The 26,162-nt window shown below is 43.6% G+C and overlaps 2 protein-coding genes across 3 annotated transcripts in view; one reads left to right on the plus strand and one right to left on the minus strand.

The window, feature by feature from the left end:
* The first annotated feature begins 194 nt into the window (after window positions 1-194).
* Window positions 195-19,014, plus strand: prdm9 (PR domain containing 9). Of its 2 annotated transcripts, XR_013789575.1 has the most exons (13): window positions 195-371; window positions 2,125-2,203; window positions 2,459-2,542; window positions 3,128-3,411; window positions 4,474-4,541; window positions 5,824-6,014; window positions 7,019-7,283; window positions 8,217-8,625; window positions 9,316-10,200; window positions 10,858-11,145; window positions 14,517-14,677; window positions 16,327-18,092; window positions 18,167-19,014. XR_013789575.1 is itself a non-coding variant. In XM_079532343.1 (12 exons), the coding sequence occupies exons 2-12, from the start codon at window positions 2,125-2,127 to the stop codon at window positions 16,592-16,594; spliced, it is 2,982 nt and encodes a 993-aa protein (XP_079388469.1). In that variant the 5' UTR covers window positions 195-371; the 3' UTR covers window positions 16,595-19,014. The 2 variants fall into 2 exon arrangements, 1 of the variants encoding a protein (XP_079388469.1); XM_079532343.1 differs by having other exon boundaries at window positions 16,327-19,014.
* A 1,686-nt stretch (window positions 19,015-20,700) lies between these two features.
* The window catches only part of LOC306919574 (neurabin-2-like), a gene marked incomplete at its 5' end in the record, with an annotated part of 89,375 nt that continues 83,913 nt past the window's right edge, over window positions 20,701-26,162 (minus strand). The window contains 2 exons of the mRNA XM_079532334.1: window positions 20,701-23,138; window positions 24,675-24,771. Of these exons, the coding sequence (XP_079388460.1) occupies window positions 23,073-23,138; window positions 24,675-24,771 (163 nt within the window). The 3' untranslated portion in view covers window positions 20,701-23,072. The remainder of the gene's footprint in view (window positions 23,139-24,674; window positions 24,772-26,162) is intronic.

A 26,162-nucleotide genomic window follows, 5' to 3' on the forward strand; every position in this document is an offset into this window, starting at 1 on the left:
TATTTACCGCACGCGCTTTTGTTGTAATATATTTATTAGTATAATAAATTACGTGTTTTATCGATTTGAAAATATAAATATATATTAAGAAACGTTATTACATGTGTTTTTTTTGTTATTGTTATTATTATACTATTATTACTATTTAACGGTTAGCGGAAGTGGTAGGTCTTATTATTTTGGAAAGCAAAGCTTTTACTTCCGGGGTTGCGCCCTGAGCTGCTTGAAGAAGGGAGCTAAATAAAAAGGCGGCTAAAAGCAAAGCGCTTCACATTTACAACTCATTTTTTTATCATTAATGTAGCATACTACTGTCTCTGACCCTCTGGACAGCATATGGTGACAGAAGGAGGACGTTATTGATAACCAAAGTAAATATGAATCAGCATAATAGTTTTTGTAATGGTTTTGAGTGACTGCTAAAGTTAGCTTCGTAGCTTGTGGTTTATTTAGCTAACTTGGTGACGTTAGCAAGACGGGTAGCATTCAGAGCAATGTAAACAAGATCGAACATTTTCAATTTAATGTGATGGTGATATTTTAACGCGCTGTTTCTCAACGTGGGGGTGGTCCAGGCCAGGGACCACCGAATGGACCCCTCTACGGGCCTGTAGCGTTTGCAAATGGAACCAAATGGACGCTTTACGGGTCCATTTGTGCACTCTTGACTTATATAAACATGATTGATTATACAGTGTAGATCGGGTTCCCACGATATTGTCTTTGTAAAAAAGTGGCCAAGTGGTACAAGTACATATCAGACTGGGGTATCTGACTGCTTGAAATCACTCTGGTGTCTAGTCTAAACCAAACCGTAACCAATCTACACTGGAAAACCCCGCAGTGCTTATTGTAACGTGCACAGAAACAAATGCACCAATGTAACAGAATACAGACCCATTATAAAAGGGTCCCATTTGGACCACTGGTCAAATCTATCTGGACAGGAGCGTCTGCTTAAATGCCTACATTGTAATGACGATGTGTTGTGTTCTTCACATAGATTCTACAGTAGTAATGTCAAGTAGAGCAGCGTTTCTCAAAGTGTGGTTGAGGGAGTCATGGACCCCCAGGGGTCCTTGAGGTGGATTCCAGGGGGTCCCCAGCAAAGGGTTAGAGTAATATAGCATCAAAATCAGTTACTTATCTAGTCACGGGTCTTGCCGTATAGCAGTGGCTCACAGCCTCAGCCTGAATAAGGTCTAATATCTCCCAGGAGTCGTAGGGATATCCCTTTGGCTTAGTGGTTAAGATGTTAGCTTTCCATGCGGGAGACCCGGGTTCGATTCCCGGGTGTTACACTATACACATCGGCTATTTACAAGCTCACGTCACGAGTGATGCGTGTGATCTTCATTGTGGATCTGCTGTTTTCAAAAGAACCTTGAAGAAATATGAAACATTTTAACAGCACACACAAATGTTGTATGTCGAGTGACGCAAGTCCCAGCCTGGCACAAATTGTTTTCAGGTTGGGTCCGACCACGGCTCAAAAGCATATCGTCTCTGTCGGGCAGAAACCGACTCCATACTTCTTGTGTTTTTTTTCCGTAACTCAACGATGCTCTACTTATGATCATTACTACAGCCAGTGTCACACAAAATCATCCAGAATTGCATTGCCACAACATGGCGTGAAGCAGCCACACGCTTTGAGCTTGTCCATCTGCTACAAGCGTTTGCTGTTTTTGAATCTGAATCCTGGGCAGTAACCGTTTTTTTTCTCCTTCCTTTTTTTTTGTCAATGGACATATTTAGGTTAAGGTTTACACATAATATTAATAATTTGGTGTTCTGCCTGGGCCATGGCTCAGTGGTCCAGGCACCTTGGCTGGTAATCCAGTCTGGCAGTGTGCCGCGGGTTCGACTCCCGATCCCGACGGCCTTTACTGCATGTCTTCCCCCCATCTCTCTCCCCCATTTCCTGTCAGCCTACTGTCTGTCCCTCCATAAAAAAGATAGAATAAAGGCGAAAGCCACAAAAAAAAAACATAAACAAAAATAATAATAATAATTTGGGGTTCTGTCTTGGTAGACATGAACAAGACAAGTGAGTACCAGTGCAGTAGAGGCAGTGTGAAGGAAGGACGTTGCTGATAATGATGATGATGTTGTTGTTCGTAGATGTCTCGAGGCGGCGTGGAGGTGTGGGTGGATGCAACCGAGGAGGTCATTGCCTCGGAAGAAATCCACTCCACTACAGGTAAGAAGAACACATGTTCTTCTAATAACAGTTCCCACAGTCATGAAATAATTCCTGCAAAAGGTTTGGAAATTGGAATTAATCTTGAGACCCTCAACTCCCAAGAGTATTATAGGTTTCATTTTGTACACTCCTGGAGTTACAGACCTGCAAATGTCAATTTGGTTCGCAACCTTTTTTACTGATGTTACATTAACCATCTCGGCTTTATTTCCTAACGTTGTTTTCTGTGTGTTGACCTTTGTGTGCGTACAGTTATGGAAACGACCGACACTCCCATCCAGAAGCTGCTGGACACCATGGTTCATGAAGGAGATGGTTTCTTTGACGACGGCTTCTGTAAGCAAGACATTTCTTTATGTATTCATTATTCATTTCACAGCATCTTAGTTAATATTGTATATCTATTTACTCCACTACAATCTTTTGAAAACCCTAGTTACTTACTAGTTACTTTCTAGACTTAGAAAATAGCTGTGAGTGTGCGCTTGTAGATCTGCCTTTTACTTGTGTTACTTTTGACCTCAATACTTTGTTATTCTGCTATGGTAAAAGCCCAGTGTTCAAAATACAGAGTATTTCTACATTGTGGTATTGTTACTTTTTTTTAATCCGAGAAAGCATCTGTGTCATTTCAGATTTTTGTGTTGGCTATTGAATTCAAAACAAAAATAGCAGAAAAGCTCACAGCGAGTCACTTCGTGCAGCTTGTTAATCTGCTATTTCTTTTGGACACTTTTGAAAAATCTTGAAAGTGCTAGTGTGACTACTAATGGCCGCTTCCGGTCACGATAAAAATAAAAATAAATCATGCCTCAGGCGGTCTGTGATCTCCTGCGGATGGATTGCTTATCCATCGATGTCCGTCGAGGTCCATAAATCTTGAGTTGCTTCTCCTAACCCCGCCTCCTCCTCTTGACACAGACTGCAACGAGTGCCGCTCCATGTTCCAACACCAGCACCTGACGGACCCCAACGCCATCAACGGGCCCTCCTTCATCCTGGACTCGCCCACCATCATGGGCGGCCCCCAGAGGGCTCTGCTCTCCCTGCCCCACGGCCTGATGATCGCCCGGTCCAGCATCCCCAACGCGGGGCTCGGCGTGGTCAACCAGGGGCCCACCGTGTCCCCGGGCATGCACTTTGGACCGTACGAGGGCGAGATGACCTCCAGGCTGGACGCCATGGGAAGCGAATACTCCTGGGAGGTGAGGCAGGCTGCACCTTGTGCTATTTATTATCATATACTTTATACTATACATCAATTTACAATTTATGCATTTAGCAGACGCTTAACCCATTCTGGGCGGTAACCCCTTTTGGTGTTTTAACTAACCATTATGTTATACTTTAGCTATTGAAAAATAGCAGACCTACAAATACATAGCGCGCCACCGAGTGGCGTGCTACGAGCTTGTAGGTCTGCTATTTTTGAAAAATCGTGAAAATGCGGCACAAATCTTTGAATATTTATTCTTTCAGAGCGAACATTTTTTTATTTCGATTTACAGTAAGCAACAACACGTGGTAATACATCAAATACATTAAAAAAATCCTAATCAAGAAGTAGTAAGCTAAGAAACTAACATCCGTCTAACGGTAGAATCTCTGTACAATGAACCTATGAGTATACACTATAGAGTGCTACGTCGTATGTAAAGTATAATACAGAGATTTGTTTTTGTCGCATTCCTAAGCCTATAATTTAATAATTTGATGGCCGTATTGGTTTAGCAATGCGACGGAAACGGCAAAATCTCCCATGAATTCAAGACTTTAGGGGGGCGTGTAATTGTATAATTATAAATAATGGTTAGTTAATCTTCAGATTTAGCACATACAGGTACATATAGGTCCGACTGGTATAATCATACTTTTTACCTTTTTTATATGAAAATTATGTTCCCCTAATAAATGTCATGGTTTTATGTACTGGCAAGCATAGCACAATATAGGTCCAACCAAACTAGTACAATCATAGATATCATATGAATGTAATAGTTGCTGCGAGAGTGAGGTCTAGCCAACACCAACTTGGGATTCCTGGATCGCTGCCCTCCACAAATTCAGGTTCTTGAGCTCTGCAGTGTTGTTAGACAAGCTGTCACGCCGCAGCACGTCTACATAGGTGGTACGCTTCTTTCCCGTCCTGGCTTTGCCCTGTGGTTGGCTCCCATAGGGTCAATTTACTTGACTGACGCAGTGCCCTGCCAGCCTCATCCTTCTGTAATATACACCCTAATCTTATATCTTGTTGTGTATTTCTGTAGATTTGCAGAGGTAAAGACAAGTGGGAGTACATTGATGGTGCCAGTGAAATGCATTCCAACTGGATGAGGTAAATAGTTTGTGGATTATCAACTGTTTCCAGGATCAGTTTGAGAACCACTGTTCTATGGGTTTACTGTTATTTAACGAATTCATTGTAATTATTTGTACAAGAAATCTCTGAGAAGAGAATACCAGCACTCACGGACTCACGTCATTTAGTTTAAGGCACTTTTTATTATTTTTTTAATAATTTGCATAGTATGCTGCAGAGCCGACAGCACAACATACGTGTTTCGGCGTAAAGCCTTCGCCAGCGTTGTCAATCAATCTTTGGAATTATATGTAACGTGGTGGTCTCTCACACACAGCCAGGTATGTGAACCGTTGTCTCTCACACACACGGGTATAATTTATTGTAATTAGTATTTGTAACCCGGGCCGTCTAAAGGCTCATTCATAGTCTGGATTGTCGGTGGTGAGGTGACCACCGCCCCGGTGGTGAGGTGACCACCGCCCCGGTGGTGAGGTGACCACCGCCCCGGTGGTGAGGTGACCACCGCCCCGGTGGTGGGGTGACCACCGCCCCGGTGGTGGGGTGACCACCGCCCCGGTGGTGGGGTGACCACCGCCCCGGTGGTGGGGTGACCACCGCCCCGGTGGTGAGGTGACCACCGCCCCGGTGGTGAGGTGACCACCGCCCCGGTGGTGAGTTGACCACCGCTCCGGTGGTGAGGTGACCACCGCTCCGGTGGTGAGGTGACCACCGCCCCGGTGGTGAGTTGACCACCGCCCCGGTGGTGAGGTGACCACCGCCCCCCGGTGGTGAGGTGACCACCGCCCCCCGGTGGTGAGGTGACCACCGCTCCGGTGGTGAGGTGACCACCGCCCCCCGGTGGTGAGGTGACCACCGCCCCCCCGGTGGTGAGGTGACCACCGGAGCTGTAATAACGTGGAGTGGATGGTGAGTAAAAACAGAGAGAAGGGCCGGGGAGAGAGAGCGGTGGTTTGCTCTTCACCGCGGCTCAGTGACGTCATGTCGTAGTTCGGTGGTCACCCACCTCACCACCGAAAATATTAGACTATGAATAACGCTCAACTCTTTTCTTTTTTTTCTTTTCTTTTTTTTAATGTTTTTTTTTTGTGGCTTTCGCCTTTATTTTTATTTTTTTTATGGAGGGACAGACAGTAGGCTGACAGGAAATGGGGAGAGAGATGGGGGGGGAAGACATGCCGTAAAGGCCGTCGGGATCGGGAGTCGAACCCGTGGCACACTGCCAGACTGGATTGCCAGCCAAGGTGCCTGGACCACTGAGCTATGGCCCAGGCCTAACGCTCGACTCTTAACACAGGTATGTGAACTGTGCTCGCAACGAGCACGAGAAGAACCTGCTGGCCGTGCAGTACAAGGACAGCGTGATGTTCCACTGCTGCAGGACCATCCAGCAGGGAGACGAGCTGCTGGTGTGGCCCAGCCAGACGCTGCTCGACCACCTCAGCCCCGCATGGAACCAGATCTGGTTCATGAAGCAGACGCCCACACGTAAGATGATGACATTACCCATTTTGACCTAAGTTCCATTTTTTACAAATGTCTTCTAAATCATGACAGTTTTCGGGGAAAAACTATGTCATTGCTGCTCAAAATATTTCAGGTCAAGGACCCCCAGAATTAAATGCAATTGGCCACCAACCTCTTTCTGAAGATATGTTGTTCCAGGGACAACCCCCAGAAGCAAAGATTTGAGTTAAAAACGTTTGCTCTGAAAGAATATCTAGTAAAAGATTTGCACCACATTTTCACGATTTTACAAAAATAGCAAATCTACAAGCTCGTAGCGCGCGCTATGAGCTTGTAGATCTGCTATTTTTCAATGGCTAAAGTATAACATAATGCTTAAAACACCAAAAGGGGTTCCCGCCCAGAATGAGTTAAACTAGTGCTGCACAATTAATCGAGGAGGAAAAAAAAGAACCCGGATGAGACCCATGCTCTAAGCGACATCTTGCCGCCCCTTGTCGCGTATATCTGGGAGTATACCCCATAGGGAGGGACACCAAGTTGAAAGCGGTCCGTTCACAGCCGTGTTTATTTCGTCACTGAGGAAAACTAAACGGAAACTAAATTAAAACTAAGCTATGATGACCAAAACTAAGACTAAATATACTGACAATTTCGTCAAGAAATGAAAACTAGACTAAAATGTTAGGAAGGGACTAGTGGACAAGAGATCCAATACTCTCGGTTGCTGCGACACGTTGTGAGCTTGTACATCAGCTATTTTCAGCAAGTGTAAAATCAGCCATTACGACGGCATCAAGGCCCGCCAAAATACATTTTAGTCGACTAAATCAACTGCAGATTTAGTTGACATGGCATTTAGTTTCAATTCCAAAGACTATGACTAAACTAAAATTGAAATTTGCTGCCAAAAACGACACTGGTTCACAGGTCGTTGAACACAGTGTGACCTTCGTGTCCCCTGCTCTCTCTCTCTCTCTCTCTCTCTCTCTCTCTCTCTCTCTCTCTCTCATATGTTGTTCCAGAGACCAGCACGTCGTCCGGCATGGGCTCCCATAACTTCACGTGCGACCAGTGTCAGCTGCCCTTCACCACGGAGACCTACCTGCAGCGACACACGGACTACTTCCACGCGCCGCCGCCCGAGAAGAAAGAGGTGGCGGCCACGGCCGACGACGTGTCGGTGGTCATCCTCAACGTGGACGACCACGAGGTGGACGACTCCGCCAACAAGGGCAAGCTGTGCGCCGACTGCGGCAAGACGTTCAAGTACGACCACCACCTGGCGAGGTGAGGGGGGCGAGAGCCATGTGGTGATACTGATAAATGTCGTCTACTCTCCACCATATGCCTTTTCAGAGATATCATATTTATATGTCGTGATACAGTGAATGCATATTGTATGATTTTGCAGTGCTATATCTTAATCCTTTTCGGACTGAGGCCGATTTAAAAAAATATTCTTCTAAATCCTAAAAGTTTTCTGAAAAACCCACGTTTCTATGTCGGTGGTACTCGAGGAGCCCCAGAATGATCTGTATTTGGCCACAGACCCCATTGCAAAATCTGATGTTCCAGGGACCCCTCCCCCCCCAGAAACGAGGATTTGAGTTAAAAACGTTCGCTCTGAAAGAATATATATATTCAGAGATCCGTATATTGGCGTTTTTTGCCTTTATTGATAGGGTACGGTAACTAGACAGGAAAGGGGGAGAGAGATGGGGAGTGACACGCGGCAAAGGCCGTCGGGCTCGGGAGCCGAACCCGCGGCATGCCGTCCGGCTGGTTTGCAGCCCAGGTGCTCAGACGGTTGAGCTAACCGTCCGGGCCACCAAGATTTCGTCTGCCTCCCCCTGGCCAGCCGGGGTGCCTGATGGAGGGAAAGGAACTGGTTGGAATAACATGTTCCTTCCACGCGCTAACCACAGAAACTGACCTCTGTCAAAGGAGCAATTTGGACACTCATGCATGAAGGAAGCATGAGTTCAAGTCCGTTGCTCTCCCCAGGTTGTGTAGAGCCCAGGATCACATTAGATAATTGACACGGGTGAAAAATGGGTTACAAAATCTTGGGATAAAAATGATATATAATACAAAATAAAAGATTGTCTTTTTTCCCCAACTGCACAAAAAAAAATATCGTGTATTATGTGATACTGCTTGATTTTGTTTTTGATGAAATAATATTATTTTCCATATCGCCCCCACCCCCTTTATCGCCAGGCACCAGCGCTGCGTGCACTCCAACAAGAGGCCGTACTGCTGCCCGCTGTGTCGGCGGAGCTTTAGCCAGGCGTCGGGCCTGCTCCGCCACCAGCTGGTTCACAAGAAGGTCACGTCCTCGGTGATCAGAGCAGGCGGCGGCGAGCAGAGCCACGCCACCACCACCACCGTTTACCAGCTGGACAGGAACGAAGACAATCATCACACGGAGCACGGCGGGACCGACGAGCCGGAGGTGGGAGGAGGAGGACTGGACGACGACATGGATAACGACGGCGACGTCGTCATGGAGGATTACCCCGACGAGGAACACGAGCGGCAGCAGGCGGAAACGCCGGCCAAGAAGATGAGGCAGAAGAAGATTGCCGACAACTTGTGTACGGAGTGCGGGAAGAGCTTCACCCACCAGGTATGTTGGGATTCCATCGTCCATTTAGAAGCCCACAGCGCGTCTTCTGTTGGAAGCATGCTGCGCAACCGAAAATGGCCGATCTACAAGCTCAGCGCGACGTGTTGTGAGCTTGTAGATCTGCTATGTTTCGTCATTAGTTGTTTTAAGGTGTCAGTGGTTTTTCAACCAGTGACCCGGGGACCACCAGTGGTCCTTGAGGGGGTTCCAGGTGGTCCCCAGCTAAATGATGGAGAGTTGGTAACTAAATCCTCTTTTAATGCTTGAGAGTGTAAAATGAAACCAAATGGACCCATTTGGTTTCAATTTAGCGAGTTACATTATTGTTAAACATCTGCATTATTAATTTACAAGAAGTTTACACAATTACAGAATGTAGGTCTGCCATTTTTGAAAAATCATGAAAATGTGGTGCAAATCTTTGAATATAATGCTTTCACAGCGAACGTTTTTAACTCATATCTTTGCTTGTGGAGGGTCCCTGGAACACACATTTTCAGATGGGGGTCCGCAGCCAAATACAGATAATTCTGGGGGTCCTTGACATGGAAAAAGGTTGAGCACCACTGACATAGAAACAGAGGTTCTTCTGAAAACTGTCAGACATTTGTAGAATCGTCCTCATCGGTCATTTTCAGTCATGAGGTTTTATTTATTTTGTTTGCTTTTATTCCACGCCGCCACCACCAGGGCTACCTGAAGAAGCACAAGCTGACGGTGCACAACGGCGTGCGGCCCTACGTCTGCACGGTGTGCCGCAAGAGCTTCGGCCAGCACCACGACCTGGCGCGCCACCTCAAGGCGCACAACGTCAAGCGGAGCCACAAGCGGAGCGGCTTCTGGTGCGCGCCGTGCATCCTGACCTTCTGCACCGAGGACTCCCTCAGGCATCACACCAACCTGGTTCACCCCGAGTGCCAGGAGGTGGTGGTGGTGCCGCCTGTGGAGGTGGGAGGAGGAGACGCCGTCGTTATCGACGCTCAAGACCCGGACGGAAACGCCGTCAACGCCGTCCCCATCGCGGTCATCGCTCTCCCCGACGCGGACGGCGCTCTCCCCGACGACGCGCACCCCGTCGCCGTCCCCGACGACGAAGACGAACCCGTCATCGACGACGATCAAGGCGACGATCCGGACTTCGTCGTGGATCCCTCCGAGGCGAAAGAAGCCGAAGCCGAAGAGAGTCTGCCCAAACGGAGACCGCAGCGGCTGGGAGCGCGGTCGAAAGTCGCCGCCATAACCAAGCGAATCGCTCCCAAACGTAAGGGCGGCAGGAAGAAGAAGACGAAGAAGGGCGAGGAGGAAGAGGAGGAGGAAGAGGAGGAGGAGGAGGTGGTGGAGGAATCCAACACCAAAGGGAAGAAGCCGCGCAAGTGGTACATCTGTGATCAGTGTAAAACCACGTACGGGAGCCAGAAGGAGCTCAAGACGCACAAGTGCACCGCCGCCAACGTCAAGCACGTGTGCGCCCAGTGCGGCATGGAGTTCAAGAAGTCCGGCTTCCTCAAGAGGCACGAGAAGACGGTGCACAAGGACGGCGTGGGGTCCTCCTACAGCTGCGACCAGTGCCTAAAGGTAGGGATGTCAATTAGCCATCAATTCATTAATTGATAACCTTATGGGATCGGTTAACCCGGTTAGTTGGTAAGCAGAGTTTTTAAAAGAATCATAAATTCTCTCAATGTCTAACATAAAAAATCTACATTTTGCTGATATACAGAAAGAATACAAAAGGCATATTATATATTTATTTGACCATTTGAGATACAGGGCCAGGCAATGGCATCTTTGTATGATCAAAAGCAGAGACGTTTCTGTGGGGTGCCTCGGCTTTCCTCTGCCGTGCGCACGTATAGGCGGCATTACATTCACAGAAAACCTCCCAATGATAGATCGGCAGAACTTTCAATTAATTGTTAAAGCTGCTTTAAGCAATATTTCTAAATTTGTATTACTTTTTTTTAAAGTTTTCGTATTCAGCCAGCCATGAGTAAAACGCTCCCAAAAATGTACACATCTAGGGGCCACAATCTGCATTCAAAGATTTTCATAGAAGCTTTGTAGGTCTGCTATTTTTGAAAAATCGAAGAACGACTGACATAGAAACATAGCTCTTTCAGAAAACTGTCAGGATGTAGAAGACATTTTTAGAATCTGATCTCGGGTCAAAATGGATTAATTGAAGAATTTCTTAACGGCAATTTTAACTTTTCAACATCCCTGCCCATGAAGGTGTTCAAGAAGCTCAGCAACCTGAAGTCTCACCAGAAGAGCAAGCGCTGCGAGAGGCACCACTGCACGTCGGAGCTCTTCCCCTGCGACTTCTGCGAGTTCTCCTTCACGCTGAAGAGCTACCTGCGCAAGCACCTGCGCCGGCACCACCCCGTGGAGTTCATCTCCTCGCCGCACAACGAGCAGGACGACCAGCCGGACGACGACCCCGACAACCCCCACCTCTGCCCGCACTGCGGCAAGACCTACGTCAGCACCAAGCACTTCAAGGCCCACTCCTGCTTTCAGGTAAGGCCTACGTTCAGCGTCAAGTAGGGCATTAAGCAACTAGTCGACTAGTTTACTAGTAAATCCACTAGTCGACCTTGTTGGTACTAGTTGACTAGTTGATAAGAAAAGAAAAAAAAAGTTTATTTTTTTCCCGATTTTGTAGGCCTCAAGATCAGGTAGATTATAGTTATAGTCACCATGTACAGTTTTTCAATGTACAAATATTTATTTCCAAAAAAAAAAAAAAAAAGTTTATTTTTTTAATTTATTTTATTTTTTACATAATAGGTAGTTAAACAACTAGTCGACTAGGCAACTAGTCAACTAGTAAAAATGACTAGAAGTGAATGCCCTAGTGTCAAGCACTTCAAGGCCCACTCCTGCTTCCAGATAAAGGCCTATTCATAGTCTGGATTTTCGTTGGTGAGGTGACCACCGGAGCTGAAATAACGTTGAGCGGTGGTGAGTAAAAACAGAGAAGGGCTGGAGCGGTGGCGGTGGTTTGCTCTTCAACGCGGCTCGTCGTGACGTCATGTTGTAGTTCGGTGGTCACCTAACCACCGAAATCCAGACGATGTATGAGCCTTAAGACCTACGTTCAGCGCCCAAGCACTTCAAGGCCCACTCCTGCTTCCAATTAAGGCCTATGTGAGCACCAAGCAGTGTTGTTTTTGGCAGCACATTTTAGTTTTAGTCGGTCTCTTCAATAGTTTTCATTTAGTTTCAGTCACATTTTAGTCACCTGGAACGTGTCGCAACGCGACGCGTTGTGAGCTTGTTGATCTGATATTTTCAGCATGCAACAAAGTGTAAAATGACTTCTACTGGATCTCTTGTCCCTTCCTAACATTTTAGTCTAGTTTTTATTTGACGAAATCGTCAATATATTTAGTCATCATAGCTTAGTTTTTATGTAGTTTCCATTTAGTTTTCGTCAGTGGAAAAAGGCAGTCGACGAATATTTTCGTCTTAGTTTTAGTCGACGAAAACAACACTTGACTTCAAAGCCCACTACTGCTTCCAGGTAGGGATGTGAAAAGCATGCTGCGCACCGAAAATAGCCGAGCTACAAGCTGCGACGTGTTGTGAGCTTCTACAAGCTGCGACGTGTTGTGAGCTTCTACAAGCTGCGACGTGTTGTGAGCTTCTACAAGCTGCGACGTGTTGTGAGCTTCTACAAGCTGCGACGTGTTGTGAGCTTCTACAAGCTGCGACGTGTTGTGAGCTTGTAGGTGTTGTGAGCTTGTAGGTGTTGTGAGCTTGTAGGTCGGCTATTTTTTGATCATTAGTCATCGTCCATTACTACCTCGCGCTGTCACATCTGATCTCTCTTAACTGGTTTATGGCCAGTGACGTAATTGACGTAATGAAATCAATAAATCCCTTATGGCCACTGACGTAATTGACGTAATCGATTGATTCCCAATAATCGGGAGCTTATTGTCGCAAAATTTAGCATTTTTTAGCTAATTTTGCTAACGGCCGATGTAATCTTCCTAAAACCGGCCGAAAATCCGTGCGTGCACGGTCGATCGCGCACGCGCGTGATCGCGCATGCATCGCTGCGTAAAATGCGATGTTTTGGGCTTGATTAGAGCTTAATTTGACTTAGTTATGAAAAAGACGATGATAGCTTAGCATTCCGGACATCTTCCATTGTGGCACACTAGCAAAGCTACTGCCGGATATTTTGATCCTAACCGGATGTGGTCATCGTTCACTCACTCCTTTTGGTCAGAATCGGCAAAATGGTGACGTTACCGCCACCATCAGGACTGATTGTCCCAATACTATGGTCTTGCCCCGTCAGAATGAGATATAGTGTGTATATCGCGGATTTTTCTATTGGCATTAAAAAGACAAATTAAACATTTGAAAAATGCTGGCTGAAGAATCAATCCACTGTTAATTAGGCTTGGCCACAAGGGAAAACCACCCATTTTCAACATTTTACTATGTCATTAATATACCTTAGAGCTGTTGTGTGGAAATAATAAAAAAGTCCCCCCATTCTGTGTTTCCTAGAACTGTAATTATGGAAAAAATCATTAACATGGTGAAACACATCTTGATGACATCATCAAGATGTGTTTCACCATGTTAATGATTTTTTTCAGACCTCTAGTTCTAGCAAACACAGAATGGGGGGACGTTTTTATTATTTCCACACAACAGCTCTAAGGTATATTAATGACATAGTAAAATGTTGAAAATGAGTGGAATGCCCCTTTAAGAAGCGTGTATTCCAAAACGAGATGCTTGGTTTAACACAACATGCCAAGCACGTGGGACCTCGTCCTTCTCTCCACAACCTGCCTTTGGCAGAACGATGTCTTTCTTTAATTTCATTTAATCCAGTAATTACAAATAATATTTTTTTTTGCTTTTACTCACATGTTAAGACAGCCATGCTCGGTATCGGAAGAAGTTGGCCTTAGAATGCAATATTGGTATCGAATCGATATCAAAATGTATAGATTATTTTTTGCAGATATTTTATTTTATAATAATTCTGTTGAAAATTTTAATTTAAAAGCCTGAAAAAGCCTTTTGCGGTGATTAAGGCTGCAAATTATATCTGTGTTTTCTGGGGAAGCTTTCGAAAGAGTCAACAAGTTGGAAGATTTTTAAATAAAATAAATACTACTTTCAAGCTGTTTATGTTGTGTATATGGGCCAACATTTCAATAACGTTGCATCCCTAGTTTTGGAATAATTCCTTAGTTTATAAGGCTTTTATCAGAATGGACAAAATTATAATATCTTTTTTAATACAGAATCAGATCATATCGACAACATCGGTTATCGATCGGATATGGATATCGGCCAAATGTCTCATGGGTACATCCATAGACAGATAAACGTATAGACGCCCTTTCCGGCTCTGAGGTGCGTGTCAAAATTGAAGGCACAATTTTCCCGAGATTCCTTGCGAAGCTTGTGAAGCTTCCGCGTGCGTAACATAAGTCCCGGAAAAGACGCGCTGTGATTGGCCACTGGCCAGTAGTCACTTGAGTGACAGCGAGAGACATGGAGTAGTCTCTCGCTGTCCAAGTGAGTGACGTCACTTGGGCAGCGACGCAGCGTGCCTTCAGCACTTCTAAAATAAGAAAGCTGCGGAGAACTGTTGCCTTGTGTTCACTCTTTAATGTTTTCTGCTCCCCTGGCTCTGATGTTGTATCAATAACTTTGTTGTTTGTCTTGGTTTGTATTGTAATGTAGGTAGGCTATTGTATGTCATTATAAAGATTTGTTAAAAAAATAAAAAGCCTTCAGCACTTCCGCTTGACTTCCTGCCTTCATTGGAGACACGTCGCTCCAATGAACTGGCCAATGAGTCATCTATTTTTTTTAAAAATATCAATGGGTACCTCCATCCCTGCTTCCAGGAGCTGCGCGTGGTGTTCCTGTGCACGGACTGTGGGAAGGGTTTCTCCAACCACTACGGCCTCAAGCAGCACCAACGCATCCACACCGGAGAGAAACCATACAAATGTCCCCACTGCGGAAAGGGCTTCTCCTACGTGGGCCAGCTCAACGTGCACATCAGGTACCGTACTGTAGGGGGGGGTTGTCAACATATTTACACAGTTTTAACACATTTAGGCCTGACATCGAAATTTAAAAAATCTTGTAAATCTATTCTCTTCTAAATCCTGACAGTTTTCTGAAAAACCTTATGGTTCTGTATCAGTGGTGCTGAATATTTCATGTCAAGGACCCCCAAAAATTATATGTAATATGCCTCCGCCCAGCATTTGAAAATATGTTGTTCCAGGGACCCCCCCAGAAGCAAAGATTTGAGTTAAAATGTTCACTCTAACAATGTATATTCAAAGATTTGAGGCACATTTTCATGATTTTTCAAAAAATAGCAGACCTACAAGTTCATAGCGCGGCTATGAGCTTGTAGATCTGCTATTTTTCAATAGCTAAAGTATAACATAATGCTTTAAAACACCAAAAGGGGTTCCCGCCCAAAATGGGTTAAGTTGACGATTAATTGTCGCGCAAATAGTTAACGATTTACGTGTTTGTTTTTTTGGCTTTGAACATTTAATATTAATAGAAATTACATTTCCGTTTGGCTTTTAGGCTTTGCAATAAAACAGTGCACGATAGATATGACATATTTGTACGTTATTCAGAAAACATAGGTCATTATTTAGAAGAATCTACCTCAAGTCCAAATGGGTTTATAAATGTTGAAAAAAATTGCGAAAATAGCAGATCTACAAGTTTGTAGATGATTATTTCTGCTTTTTTGTGTATGAACATGGACACAATTCACCTTTTAGCAAAGCCCTGCCCTCTACCACTCATCCATCGCCAAGGACTTATTTAACTTCTTTTTCATGATGTCCTGGAGCGCCAAGGACGTGTTTTTCGTGTTTTATAACATGGTAAAAAAAAAAAAAAAGTTTTAGTTTTTTTTTTTAGACTTTTTTTTTGAAAAAAATAAAAATATATAAAATAAAATAAAAGATATATGGTGGCGGTCAGGGCCTTTTGGCGCCCCCTAATGGCGATGGATGAGTTAAGAAACTCCCACTTGGACACTTTCCAGCCGGGCTCATTCATTCCAATGTAAATACCATGGATTTTACACATTAAACACTGGTTCATTATTGGAACCAGACCTTCAAAATCTCTTCCAAATCTGCCAACAAGGCCTGCTGTATGCACTGGAAAAATGTGCGTGTGACATTTGTTGTAGAGGTTTGTCCAACCCATGTTATCCTTAGGCTATAGACCGAACAATTCACCGTTTGTCAGCCATCTGATTGGTCCCTGGCGGACTAACCAGCAGGCCCTCCCTGCCTTGTTCTGCCCCGTTTATGTTGAATTTGCTAAAACATCATTTATGGGGAAAAACTAAAAACAAACATGATATGCCCAGTCACCATGCTGCACCTGTGACGTTCCTTTTCACTGACACCAAGTTTAAAATAAGAATTGAATGCACAGAATATCAATTCGAAGCAACTGAAAAACACGTTATTTCAATAGTAGTGGATGGAGAGAGAAGGATTGTTTTGTCCAACCACGAAACTGGAACCAATGGGTGCGAAGAGGGGCAAAACCACAGGCGGGGAGACTTGACAAAAGGTCAATTGCGATTATCTCAAATGACTGCGATCAGACGATCATCGTGTACTAATCTGACCCCCCCCCCCCCCCTCCCCCAAACACCACCAGGACGCACACGGGCGAGAAGCCGTACCTGTGCACGCACTGCGGCGAGAGCTTCCGCCAGTCGGGCGACCTGAAGCGCCACGAGCGCAAGCACACGGGCGTGAAGCCACACAACTGCCCCAACTGCTTCAAGAGCTTCAGCCGCCTGCAGAGCCTCAAGGCCCACCAGATGCTGCACCTGGGCCAGCGGAAGTTCAAGTGCACGCAGTGTCCGCGCAGCTTCTCCCGGAACTACCACCTCCGGAGGCACCATCAGAAAATGCACTCTTAAAAAAATTAGTTTAGCTTTATTGTTTTTTTTAATTATCTTTTTTTTCCCCCCCTTTTTTTTTAGTTCCTTTAAAATCACATGTGACCCAAAGTGTTGCCCTGTTGTCGTGGGCTAAATGAAGTGCACTCTTGTCGTGGTCATAGGGATGGGCGATGTGGAAAAGATATAATATCACGGTTGTTTTTTTCCCATGTTTGGTTTTTATGGTTATTTTTTACTTAAAACACTTTGTGTGCCCTTTCAACATTTTCAAAATAGTGACCCAGGGTGCCCGATGTTATTTTTGACTTTTTTTTTCAAAGACTTCCACAGACGTCCTGGGCACCACATAGCGGTAATTCCCAGGACGTCTGTGGACGTCTTGGGCACACAATGTGTTAAGTTACTTAACGGTACGACCGACAAGGTAACAAACTAAAAAAACGAAGTAAATGACCACTTTAGACCGTAAGACGATGTATGGAACTGCAAAATCGATATTAATCACCGTATCGCCCACCACTACATGCGCTCCCAATCGAAGGCTGTCGTTGAAGTCTTTGAATGTTTCAGTGAAAAGGCCTTTATCGTCCTTCCAAAAAAACAATCTCAATGTAATTGGTTACTTCTTATACTGATGCTAATTCATCCCGTTGGCTCCGTTTCTATCTACTCGCTGTGTCTCAGTCAGAGTCGGGGCCCTGGGACAGCACGTATACCTTGCCTGCCACTCAACAGCCTCATCGATGGGTATTCTATTCGCTCTGTGGGAAGTCTGTTGCCTGATACTCAACAGCCTCATCGATGGGTATTCTATTCGCTCTGTGGGAAGTCGGTTGCCTGATACTCAACAGCCTCATCGATGCGTATTCTATTCGCTCTGTGGGAAGTCGGTTTTTTTAGGCCTGTCGTCGAAATAAATAAAAGTCTTCTGAAAGAATATTATATTCAAAGATTTGTGCCGCATTTTTACGATTTTTCAAAAATAGCAGACCTACAAGCTCGTAGCGCGCCACTCGGTGGCGCGCTATGAGCTTGTAGACCTGCTATTTTTCAATAGCTAAAGTATAACATAATGCTTTAGTTAAAACACCAAAAGGGGTTCCCGCCCGCCCAGAATGGGTTAAAGAATTAAAAAAAAGGTTTGAAATGACCAAACCTGCCACTGATGGTGTTGGTGCCACTGGAAGGCAAGTTTCGGAACTGTCCACCACAGCCCTCTGAGAAACATAGCAAGTAGACGGACGTGGTTAAAATGAGCGTTAGTGTCGACCAATCGTATCAGTGGTTTTCAACCCTTTTTCACGTCGAAGGTCCATTATTTATTCGAGCCACGTCAACCATTTGATGAGATCCAGGTGGTCCCCAGCTACATGGTTGAGAGTTGGTAACCACATTTCTTTAAATACAAGAGTTAAATTATTGTTATAAACATCCGCATTACTTAATTTACAAGATGTCTACACAATTAACCCATTCTGGACGGGGAACCCCTTTTGGTGTTTTAACTAAGCATTATGTTATACTTTAGCTATTGAAAAATAGCAGACCTACAAGCTCAGACCTACAAGCCACCGGGTGGCGCGCTACGAGCTTGTAGGTCTGCTATTTTTGAAAAATCGTTGAATATATATTCTTTCAGAAGACTTTTCGACATCAGGCCTACATGGATTAGAGAATGTAGAAAGAATTGTGGCTGTTGACGTCCGTGGCTCAAAAAAAAAAGAAATGGGCCTTGATATGAAAAAGGTTGGGAAAAAACACTGGGCTAGATGGCAGATGACAAACATTGATCAAAATAACAATTCTTCTACATTCTCCTAATTGTGTTGACTTCTTGCAAATGAAGGAATTCAGACGTTTTAACGATAATTTAACCGAGCGCGTTTCATTTTACACTCGAGTTAAAAGATCTATAATGGTCAAAAAGCACCGACGTCTAGATATATGAAGATAAGGTTGAAAAATGGCTCCGTCGGTATACATTTTCAATACGGGAAAGCACTTCCGTTTCATTTCACGTTTCAACCGGCTACTGCGGCTGAGAAATAATTTATTTAGTGAACGTTGACAATTCTGTAAAGTTTTTTCAGAAAAACTGTTAGGATTTAGAAAGACGTTTTTAGAATGGGCCTGAGGTCTAAAAAATGGGTTAACTGCTTTCAACCTTGAAAACCTTCCAAATGAAAAGGAAAAAAAAAGGTCAAATATAATAGCCAATCTACAAGCTCACATTGTGACTATTTTAGCAATTCATCGTATGGTTAAGAGGCTTAAGAGGAATATCCTATTTAAAGCAAAGCCTTTTGATTAGGAAAAGTGAATGTTACAGAAGTTATTTTATGCAATTATGTAACTTAACTTAGCAGCTTAATCTTTCTGCCTGGTGTGTTGAATGAAAGTAATAACTGAAAATAAAAAAAGAAAGACCCACTTTACCATTCACTGTTGACCATTTATTCCACAAAACATACAATGCAAAGCATGTGCCCTGTACAAGCCTCGATATTATGAAAATACTCATAATCATGCCCTTTTTTTTTGTTGGTTTTATTCTCAATTTGTAATCGTAATCTTTGCTTTTTATAGTTGTCCCGTTCGTCCTTTACACATGATTCTCCATACAGCACTGGTTCCCCAACTTTTTCATGTCAAGGACCCCCAAATTGACACTAATTAGCCCCGCCGACCCATTTGAAAAATACATGCCAGGGACCCCCCATAAGATCTGTGCGGCTCTAGCAGTGATTCTCAACCCGTTTAATTTCAAGGACTCCCCAGTTTGACATCCATTAGTCTACGGACCCCCATTTAATGGCATTTCTACCTCTAAGACCCCAATGTATATTGTAAAAATCAATGTTAATTTAACTCAGAGCATTTGGTTCCATTTGTACACTCTCTGAGTTACATACCCACAATGGTCCATTTGGTTCCAAACTATCATTTAGCTGGGGACCCCCTGGAACTTCCTCAGGTACCCCTGGGGGTCCCCGGACCCCACTTAGGGAACCACTGCCATACAGTTTTGACTTTTGTTCTAACCCGTTTGCATTGCTTTCGTTGTCAGTTTTGTTCGCTTCGTCTTCTAACTCCCGTTAAGCTCACGATTCCACCCCGCTATGTTATAAACATTAAGAGCATCATTTTTAAAATATTTCAGTCTTATCTGAACTATACAAACATACTGGTAAATGGGGTTGACACAAAGACTCAAGTTCACTTTTTTTAAAGGTGTGCGTGAATTGTAAAGCCCGCTGAAAAGTCTCATGCGGGGAAATTGCCCCGAACTGCAAGCTCACAACGTCGTCTAGGGTTTGTGATCTGGTGATAAAAACCGTGATAAAAAAAACGTTTTATCACACGCTGTCCGTGTCAGAAGCTGAACCGATACTGTACTTGTACTGTGCTTATAATAATCAAGGATTATAAAATAACCCCGACAAGCACTTGGAATTGTAGGCATTACATTTAAGTTTTGACTTGGTTCCACAGATAAATAGTGAAAATAGCCAAACTACAAGCTCAACACCTGAGGGAACTTGTGGATTGATTGGCTATTTCCCCACAATCTTTGCCACTTAACATTTCTGATAACTTTAAGGTCTTACATGTTATTAATTTGCAACTTTACAAATGTGCAGATACCCTGTATACAGTGTGTTGGTTTGTTTACTGTTGAGTGAGGAAACAATGTTGACCTCCCAACATTATTTGGGAACTTCCATGGAGGTCCTGACCCCTAGTTCGGGAAACGCTGTGCTATATAAACTCTTCCATTGCAAGGGCCACCCACTCTGAGAATACCCATGCGGGTCCATTTTTTAATATAGGAATTTGTAAAGGGGACTGTTAAAGGAAAATTCCATGCTAAAAGGCTTTCTTACCTTTATTTGTAGTTGTTACGTCCCCCTGCACCAAAGAGGTCCAGGTGTTATTTTGTGCAAAAGCGCATTATTGGCTATTTCCCCTACCATAAGCCCTAAATGAATTGCATTGAATTGAATGGGGCTATGGGGTGTTGTGCTAATTCGCTTATTTCCACCGCTCAAAAATCATTTTTTTGTATATATCCTCTCTTCATAATGTAAATTGTATCCCAAGCCGCACACTTTACTACTTATTTCGATGGAAATAAGCAAATTAGCACAAAAACCCAACCCCCATTGAGGTCTTATATTAGGGGAAATAGCCAATAATACACTTTTGCACAACACCTGGACCTCTTTGTTGGGGACATAACTACAAATAAAGTTAGGTAAAGCCTTCTAGCATGGAATTTTCCTTGAGACAATCATTAAAATAAACCTGGAATCATTAAAAATCCCATTTCTACCCCTATATGGTGCGACAACCCGTGAGCTTGTAGATCGGTCATTTCCGGCGGCGCAAACCAAAATCGGGCGTAACAGGCATGTTGTACCTGGCAGTGTGTATTCTGTGTGCTGCACACTGTGTGTGTGTGTGTGTGTGTGTGTGTGTTTGTTTCAAGTGCAGCTGCTGGTTAAGAGTCTCTGCAATGTTTGCTGCTGGTCGGCGGCCATTTTTGTTAATCTTATAGACCGCTCCCCCACGTTCCAATTGCGTTTTCCATAAAACAGCAGTAGTCCAGTACCAGTTACACAAGTCCTTTTTTTTGACAACATCCACTTTTAAGAGAAGGGAGACGCAAAAAAAAAGGAAAAAAAAAAGAAGAAAAGATTGGAATCCGTTTTCCTTTGTGGCACAGCAGTTTCGGAGGCTTATTCCTCTGGTCTTTATTTTTTTAATGTTTTATTTTTTCCTTTTTGTTTTGTTTTGTTTTTTACACGAGAGGGTTCGGAACTACCAGAGGATCATTTACTCGTTCATAAAGCATAGGAGAGTTCCATGTGTAAAAAAAGAACAAAAAAAGAACAACAAAAGAACAAAACTAAAATATCACACAAAGTGCTCCGGGAAGTAGGCAGCAGTTGGTACAGAATATATCGGTGATGAGACCCACGTACGTTTCCTTTGTGGGCTTTTTTTTGTACATTTCAGCAGACTTGTGTACGTACGGTCCTCTTCTCTCGGTCCATGAGTTCCTTCTCGGCTTTTCTTTTTGACACGTTTTCCAGTGAATTCACCACCAACGACGCTCGACTACGACATCCTCCTCAGTGCAGCAGTAGTAGTATCCTTCCGTCCTTCCTTCCTTCCTTCCTTCCAATTTACACAGCGTCCCCTCCCCTCAGTCACATAAACTATACACACACCCCCCCCTCCCCTCAACCTCAAATCTCATTAGTTTATATTATGTCGAATGTTATACACATTAATAAAATATGTACAGGCCAAACTTTGTTTGATAATAAAACACGTACGGTATTCATCACATCTGTACAAAACTCGGGGGGGGAGGGGGAAGGGAAAAAAAAAAAAAAAAAAAAAGTTTTCACAAAACCAGTAGGAAAAAAAAGGGGAATTTCATTTTGGCAATTAAAACGCAAAAAAAAGGAAGAAGAAAAAAAAAAGCATGGTTTCTAATCGACAAAGAAAAGAACAAAATGGGTGGGGTTAGAAATACTGAACTCTGGGGAATCGACGGGGGGGAATAGCCACGGCTAAGAACTGACTGAATGTCTCGCGTCTATACCCCCCCCCCCCCGGGGATATGAAAACGTAAAACAATGGGTTAAAAAGGGGGGTTACGGTAAGAATAAAAAGATCATAATGCAAGAAATACAAAGCCTGAGGATACATACATATACAGGGAGGCCAGTGGTTCTCAACCTTTCCTGGGATCATTCTGGGCCCACCTTGGAAATCTCTTTTTTAGAAAAAGCGATCGTGGCCCACCCCCGTACTCTGTTGGGCCTCGCCACGTGCATTTTCAAAACATGGTATTTGTGATCGATCAATTGATTGTGCTCTGGCTTGGATCAATGGACTTTTTTTTTCTTTTCGTTTTTTTTTTTTTTAAGAAACATAATTTCATATGTATAGTCTTTTTTTAACCCATTCTGGACGGGAACCCCTTTTGGTGTTTTAACTAAGCATTATGTTATACTTTAGCTATTGAAAAATAGCAGATCTACAAGCTCATAGTCATAGCGCGCCACCAAGTGGCGCACTACGAGCTTTTAGGTCTGCTATTTTTGAAAAATCGTAAAAATGCGGCACTTTGAATATATATTCTTTCAGAGCGAACGTCAGGCCTAAATGGGTTAAATATCGTTATATTATCATTAAAATCGTATCGTGTTTGCCAATTATTTGGGGGGCCCCGTTGCTTGCTATGACCCCTTGCCGCGGGCGGCCCCATCAGAAGGTTGAGAATCGCTGCGGTAGGCAACCAGAAACCAAGCTTTAAAACGTTAAGAGAGAGAGAGAGAGAGACAAGAAATACCCTGCGGTTCACTGTAAAAAGTACAACAACACTATCATGTCGTCCTCCATCTTAATGCTCAAAGTCCTTTTGCTTGTCGTCGTGATGGAGGTACTACCAGGGAATGGATGATCAAAGGCCGTCATTATATTATAAAGGCTCCGACTTCAGCTCTTCAAACTTCAGCTCTTCAACCCTGCATTCCAGGTCGGCAACCTGAAGAAAAAAGGGAGAAAAAAACAAATCACACACAGTGTGAAGTGAGGGGCGCTCTCTTATCATCATACATCATCATCATCATGACGTAACCATAGACTGGGACGTAACATGTCGATTTGCTTAGACACATATGTGACCAGATTTGAATGAGAGCCTGCCATCGCGCAAATGCCAGCTTTTCACCAGAGTTGAGTTGAGTTAATAGCACAGGCAGACTCTTCACATACTAACTAGAGCAAGTCTGAAATAAGTGTCAGAGCTGAAATCGACATGTAAATATGAAATAAATGCTTAAACATGCAGCTAGGTGTAATGTTAAGAGACCACAGAAGGGAACCTTTCAAGCCTGTTTTCTCAACTCGCTGTTTTCTGCAAGACATTACTCTATAAGCCATATCTCCAAAACTGGTGGGTCAAACTGAACCAATATGTCATTTTGAAGCTATGATTCCCTGCTTTCATATGACATGAAAAAAACGAAAATTCAAAAAAAATCCAATGGCAGTCCCTCAGTCACATTTAGTCACATATGACGTAAATTCTCCATTCACTGTCAGTGGTCCTTTGTGTAGGACAAAAATACAGATTTTCTCAGACATACAGTATATAGAGTGTCGCAGTCCCGCCCCTTTCATGACGACGCCAGGCCCCAGGAAATGATTCCCAATGCATTTTTCCCATAGACATTTCAAAAAGTATTTAGTTTAAAGGCGGTTACGCCGCGGACAAAGCCAACTGGAGTCGTGACAAATCATGACAACAAACACAATATTTTGGACCAAACAAATAATTACAAAGAAGAAAAACAAAGAAAGTGTTGTAACCTGCCGTTTTTTTCTTCTTTCTAATTCTTTGTTCGGCCCAAAAAATTGTGTTTATTGTCATGATTTGTCATGACAAGAGTTGGCTTTGTACGAGAGAGGTTTTTAAATAAATACTTTTTGAAAAGTCTATGAGGAAAATTAACAGGGAATCATTTCCTGGGCCCTGGTAGGGGGCGGGACTGCGACACTCTATATAGGCTAGTCAATCTAAAGCCCTAACCACACCAAAACCATGCCTATATTAAATTGTTTACAGGGTCAATATAAGTAAATAACCCTTCCACAGTGGTAGCTTTTTCATATTTATCACACATTTTGTTATTTTCACCGTGATACGTATGTGATAGGTAAAAATATAATTAATAGTTCTCACTAGGAAACTCCCCCAGTCGATTACTTAGATAATGATTTATTGTATTACAAATGTGCAAATTAGGCATTATATATATATATATATATATATATATATAGGAAAATATGGAAAAAAAAAATATATATGAAAAAGCTACTACTGTGGAAGGGTTATCATAATATGAATTTACTTATATTGATCCTATAAACAATTTAATATACGGTATGGTTTTGCACACTCGATTCATATTAACGTTCCAATTTTGGAGCGCTCATGGCTCAAGAACTGGTTCTGAACTGAACCGGTTCCCAACCGGTGGAAAAGGTTGTCTCTGAGCAGCAGGGATGGAGGTCTCACCTGTTCCTGAAGCTGTCCCGACTCCTCTTTGAGCAGTGAGGTCTCAGCTCCATCTTGTGCACACCGCTGGGTCTCCTTCTTCAAGTACTCCACCTCCCTGCCCAAGCAAAGACACACACACACATTACTCCACCTCCCTGCCCAACCAAAGACACACACGCATTACTCCACCTCACCTGCCCAACCAAAGACACACACGCATTACTCCACCTCACCTGCCCAACCAAAGACACACACGCATTACTCCACCTCACCTGCCCAATTTAAGAGACACACACATTACTCCACCTCACCTGCCCAATTTAATGCTTTGTGTGCCCTTTCAGCATTTTCAAAATAGTGACCCAGGGTGCCCAATGTTATTTTTGACATTTTATTTATTTATTTATTTTTCAAAGACGTCCAAACAAAATGTGTTAACCCATTATGGACGGGAACCCCTTTTGGTGTTTTCACTAAGCATTATGTTATACTTTAGCTATTGAAAAATAGCAGATCTACAAGCTCGTAGCGCGCCACCGAGTGGCGCGCTACGAGCTTGTAGATCTGCTGTTTTTTGTCCAATAGCTAAAGTATAACATAATGCTTAAAACACCAAAAGGGGTTCCCGTTAACTTTCAAAGCTCATGGTGTCCTTATTTTTTTGGGGGTATGTCATGGGCGAAAACGCCCAGAGAAAAAAATAGCGAAAGCGTTGGTGGGTTTCCTAAAATAGTGAATCAATAGAAAGTATTGAGAGCTTGTGACTAAATTATAACTACCTACACATTGGATCCATAGAGCACCGCAGTTTGACATCACTGCCACTAGAGGGCACAATCGCCCTGGATCACCGCTATTGAAATCCCCCCCATAGGGGAATCATAGATGGTGTCATATAGAGAAGAATAGCAGTGTTTTATGGACACACTGAAAAATCAGCCATTCATTAATACTCATCATGATATTTTAAGCCTAGAATCAAGCTATTTTATCAGAGTAGGAACATAATGTTTAGTTTCCCTGAGGGAAGGGCAATTAATAGGTAATTGTATCGGCCAACGTTGGTCTTAAAATGCGGTATATCGGTATCGAACCGATATCAAAATAATATGTCCGTTTTAGCAGATGTTTTATTTTACAATAATTGTGTGTGAATGTGAAGCTGAAAAAGGCCTTTCGTGACGACGAAGGCTGCACATTCAGGGCAGTATTATGCGTGTCTTAATTAAGTACCAGGTCTTATTACTTAACTTAAGACCTGGAGGCGTGATCAATGCCATTTGGCTATTCTGAGTGGCCAAACAGCATTGACCACGCCTCCAGGTCTTAAGTTAAGTCATAAGACATGGTACTTAAGACACGCATAATACTGCCCTTAGTGTTTTCTGGGGGAAGCATTCATAAGGGTCAACAATAATTTAAAAAAACCACACCCGTGTGAACTGAGTGGTGCAGTGACGTCACACACTAACCATAGCAACCATGCTCACCCCTACGTGGGGCCAC

Source organism: Electrona antarctica, assembly GCF_951216825.1.
Source record: "Electrona antarctica genome assembly, contig: scaffold_26, whole genome shotgun sequence".
Classification (NCBI taxonomy): Eukaryota; Metazoa; Chordata; class Actinopteri; order Myctophiformes; family Myctophidae; genus Electrona; species Electrona antarctica.

Bases quoted from the DNA above. Each gene is read 5' to 3' on its own strand.
- prdm9 (XM_079532343.1), top strand. From the start codon at position 2,125: ATGTCTCGAGGCGGCGTGGAGGTGTGGGTGGATGCAACCGAGGAGGTC. The intron at 8,626-9,315 runs GTATGTTGGGAT...CGCCACCACCAG, and splicing joins GGAAGAGCTTCACCCACCAG to GGCTACCTGAAGAAGCACAA. The intron at 10,201-10,857 runs GTAGGGATGTCA...CTGCCCATGAAG, and splicing joins GCTGCGACCAGTGCCTAAAG to GTGTTCAAGAAGCTCAGCAA.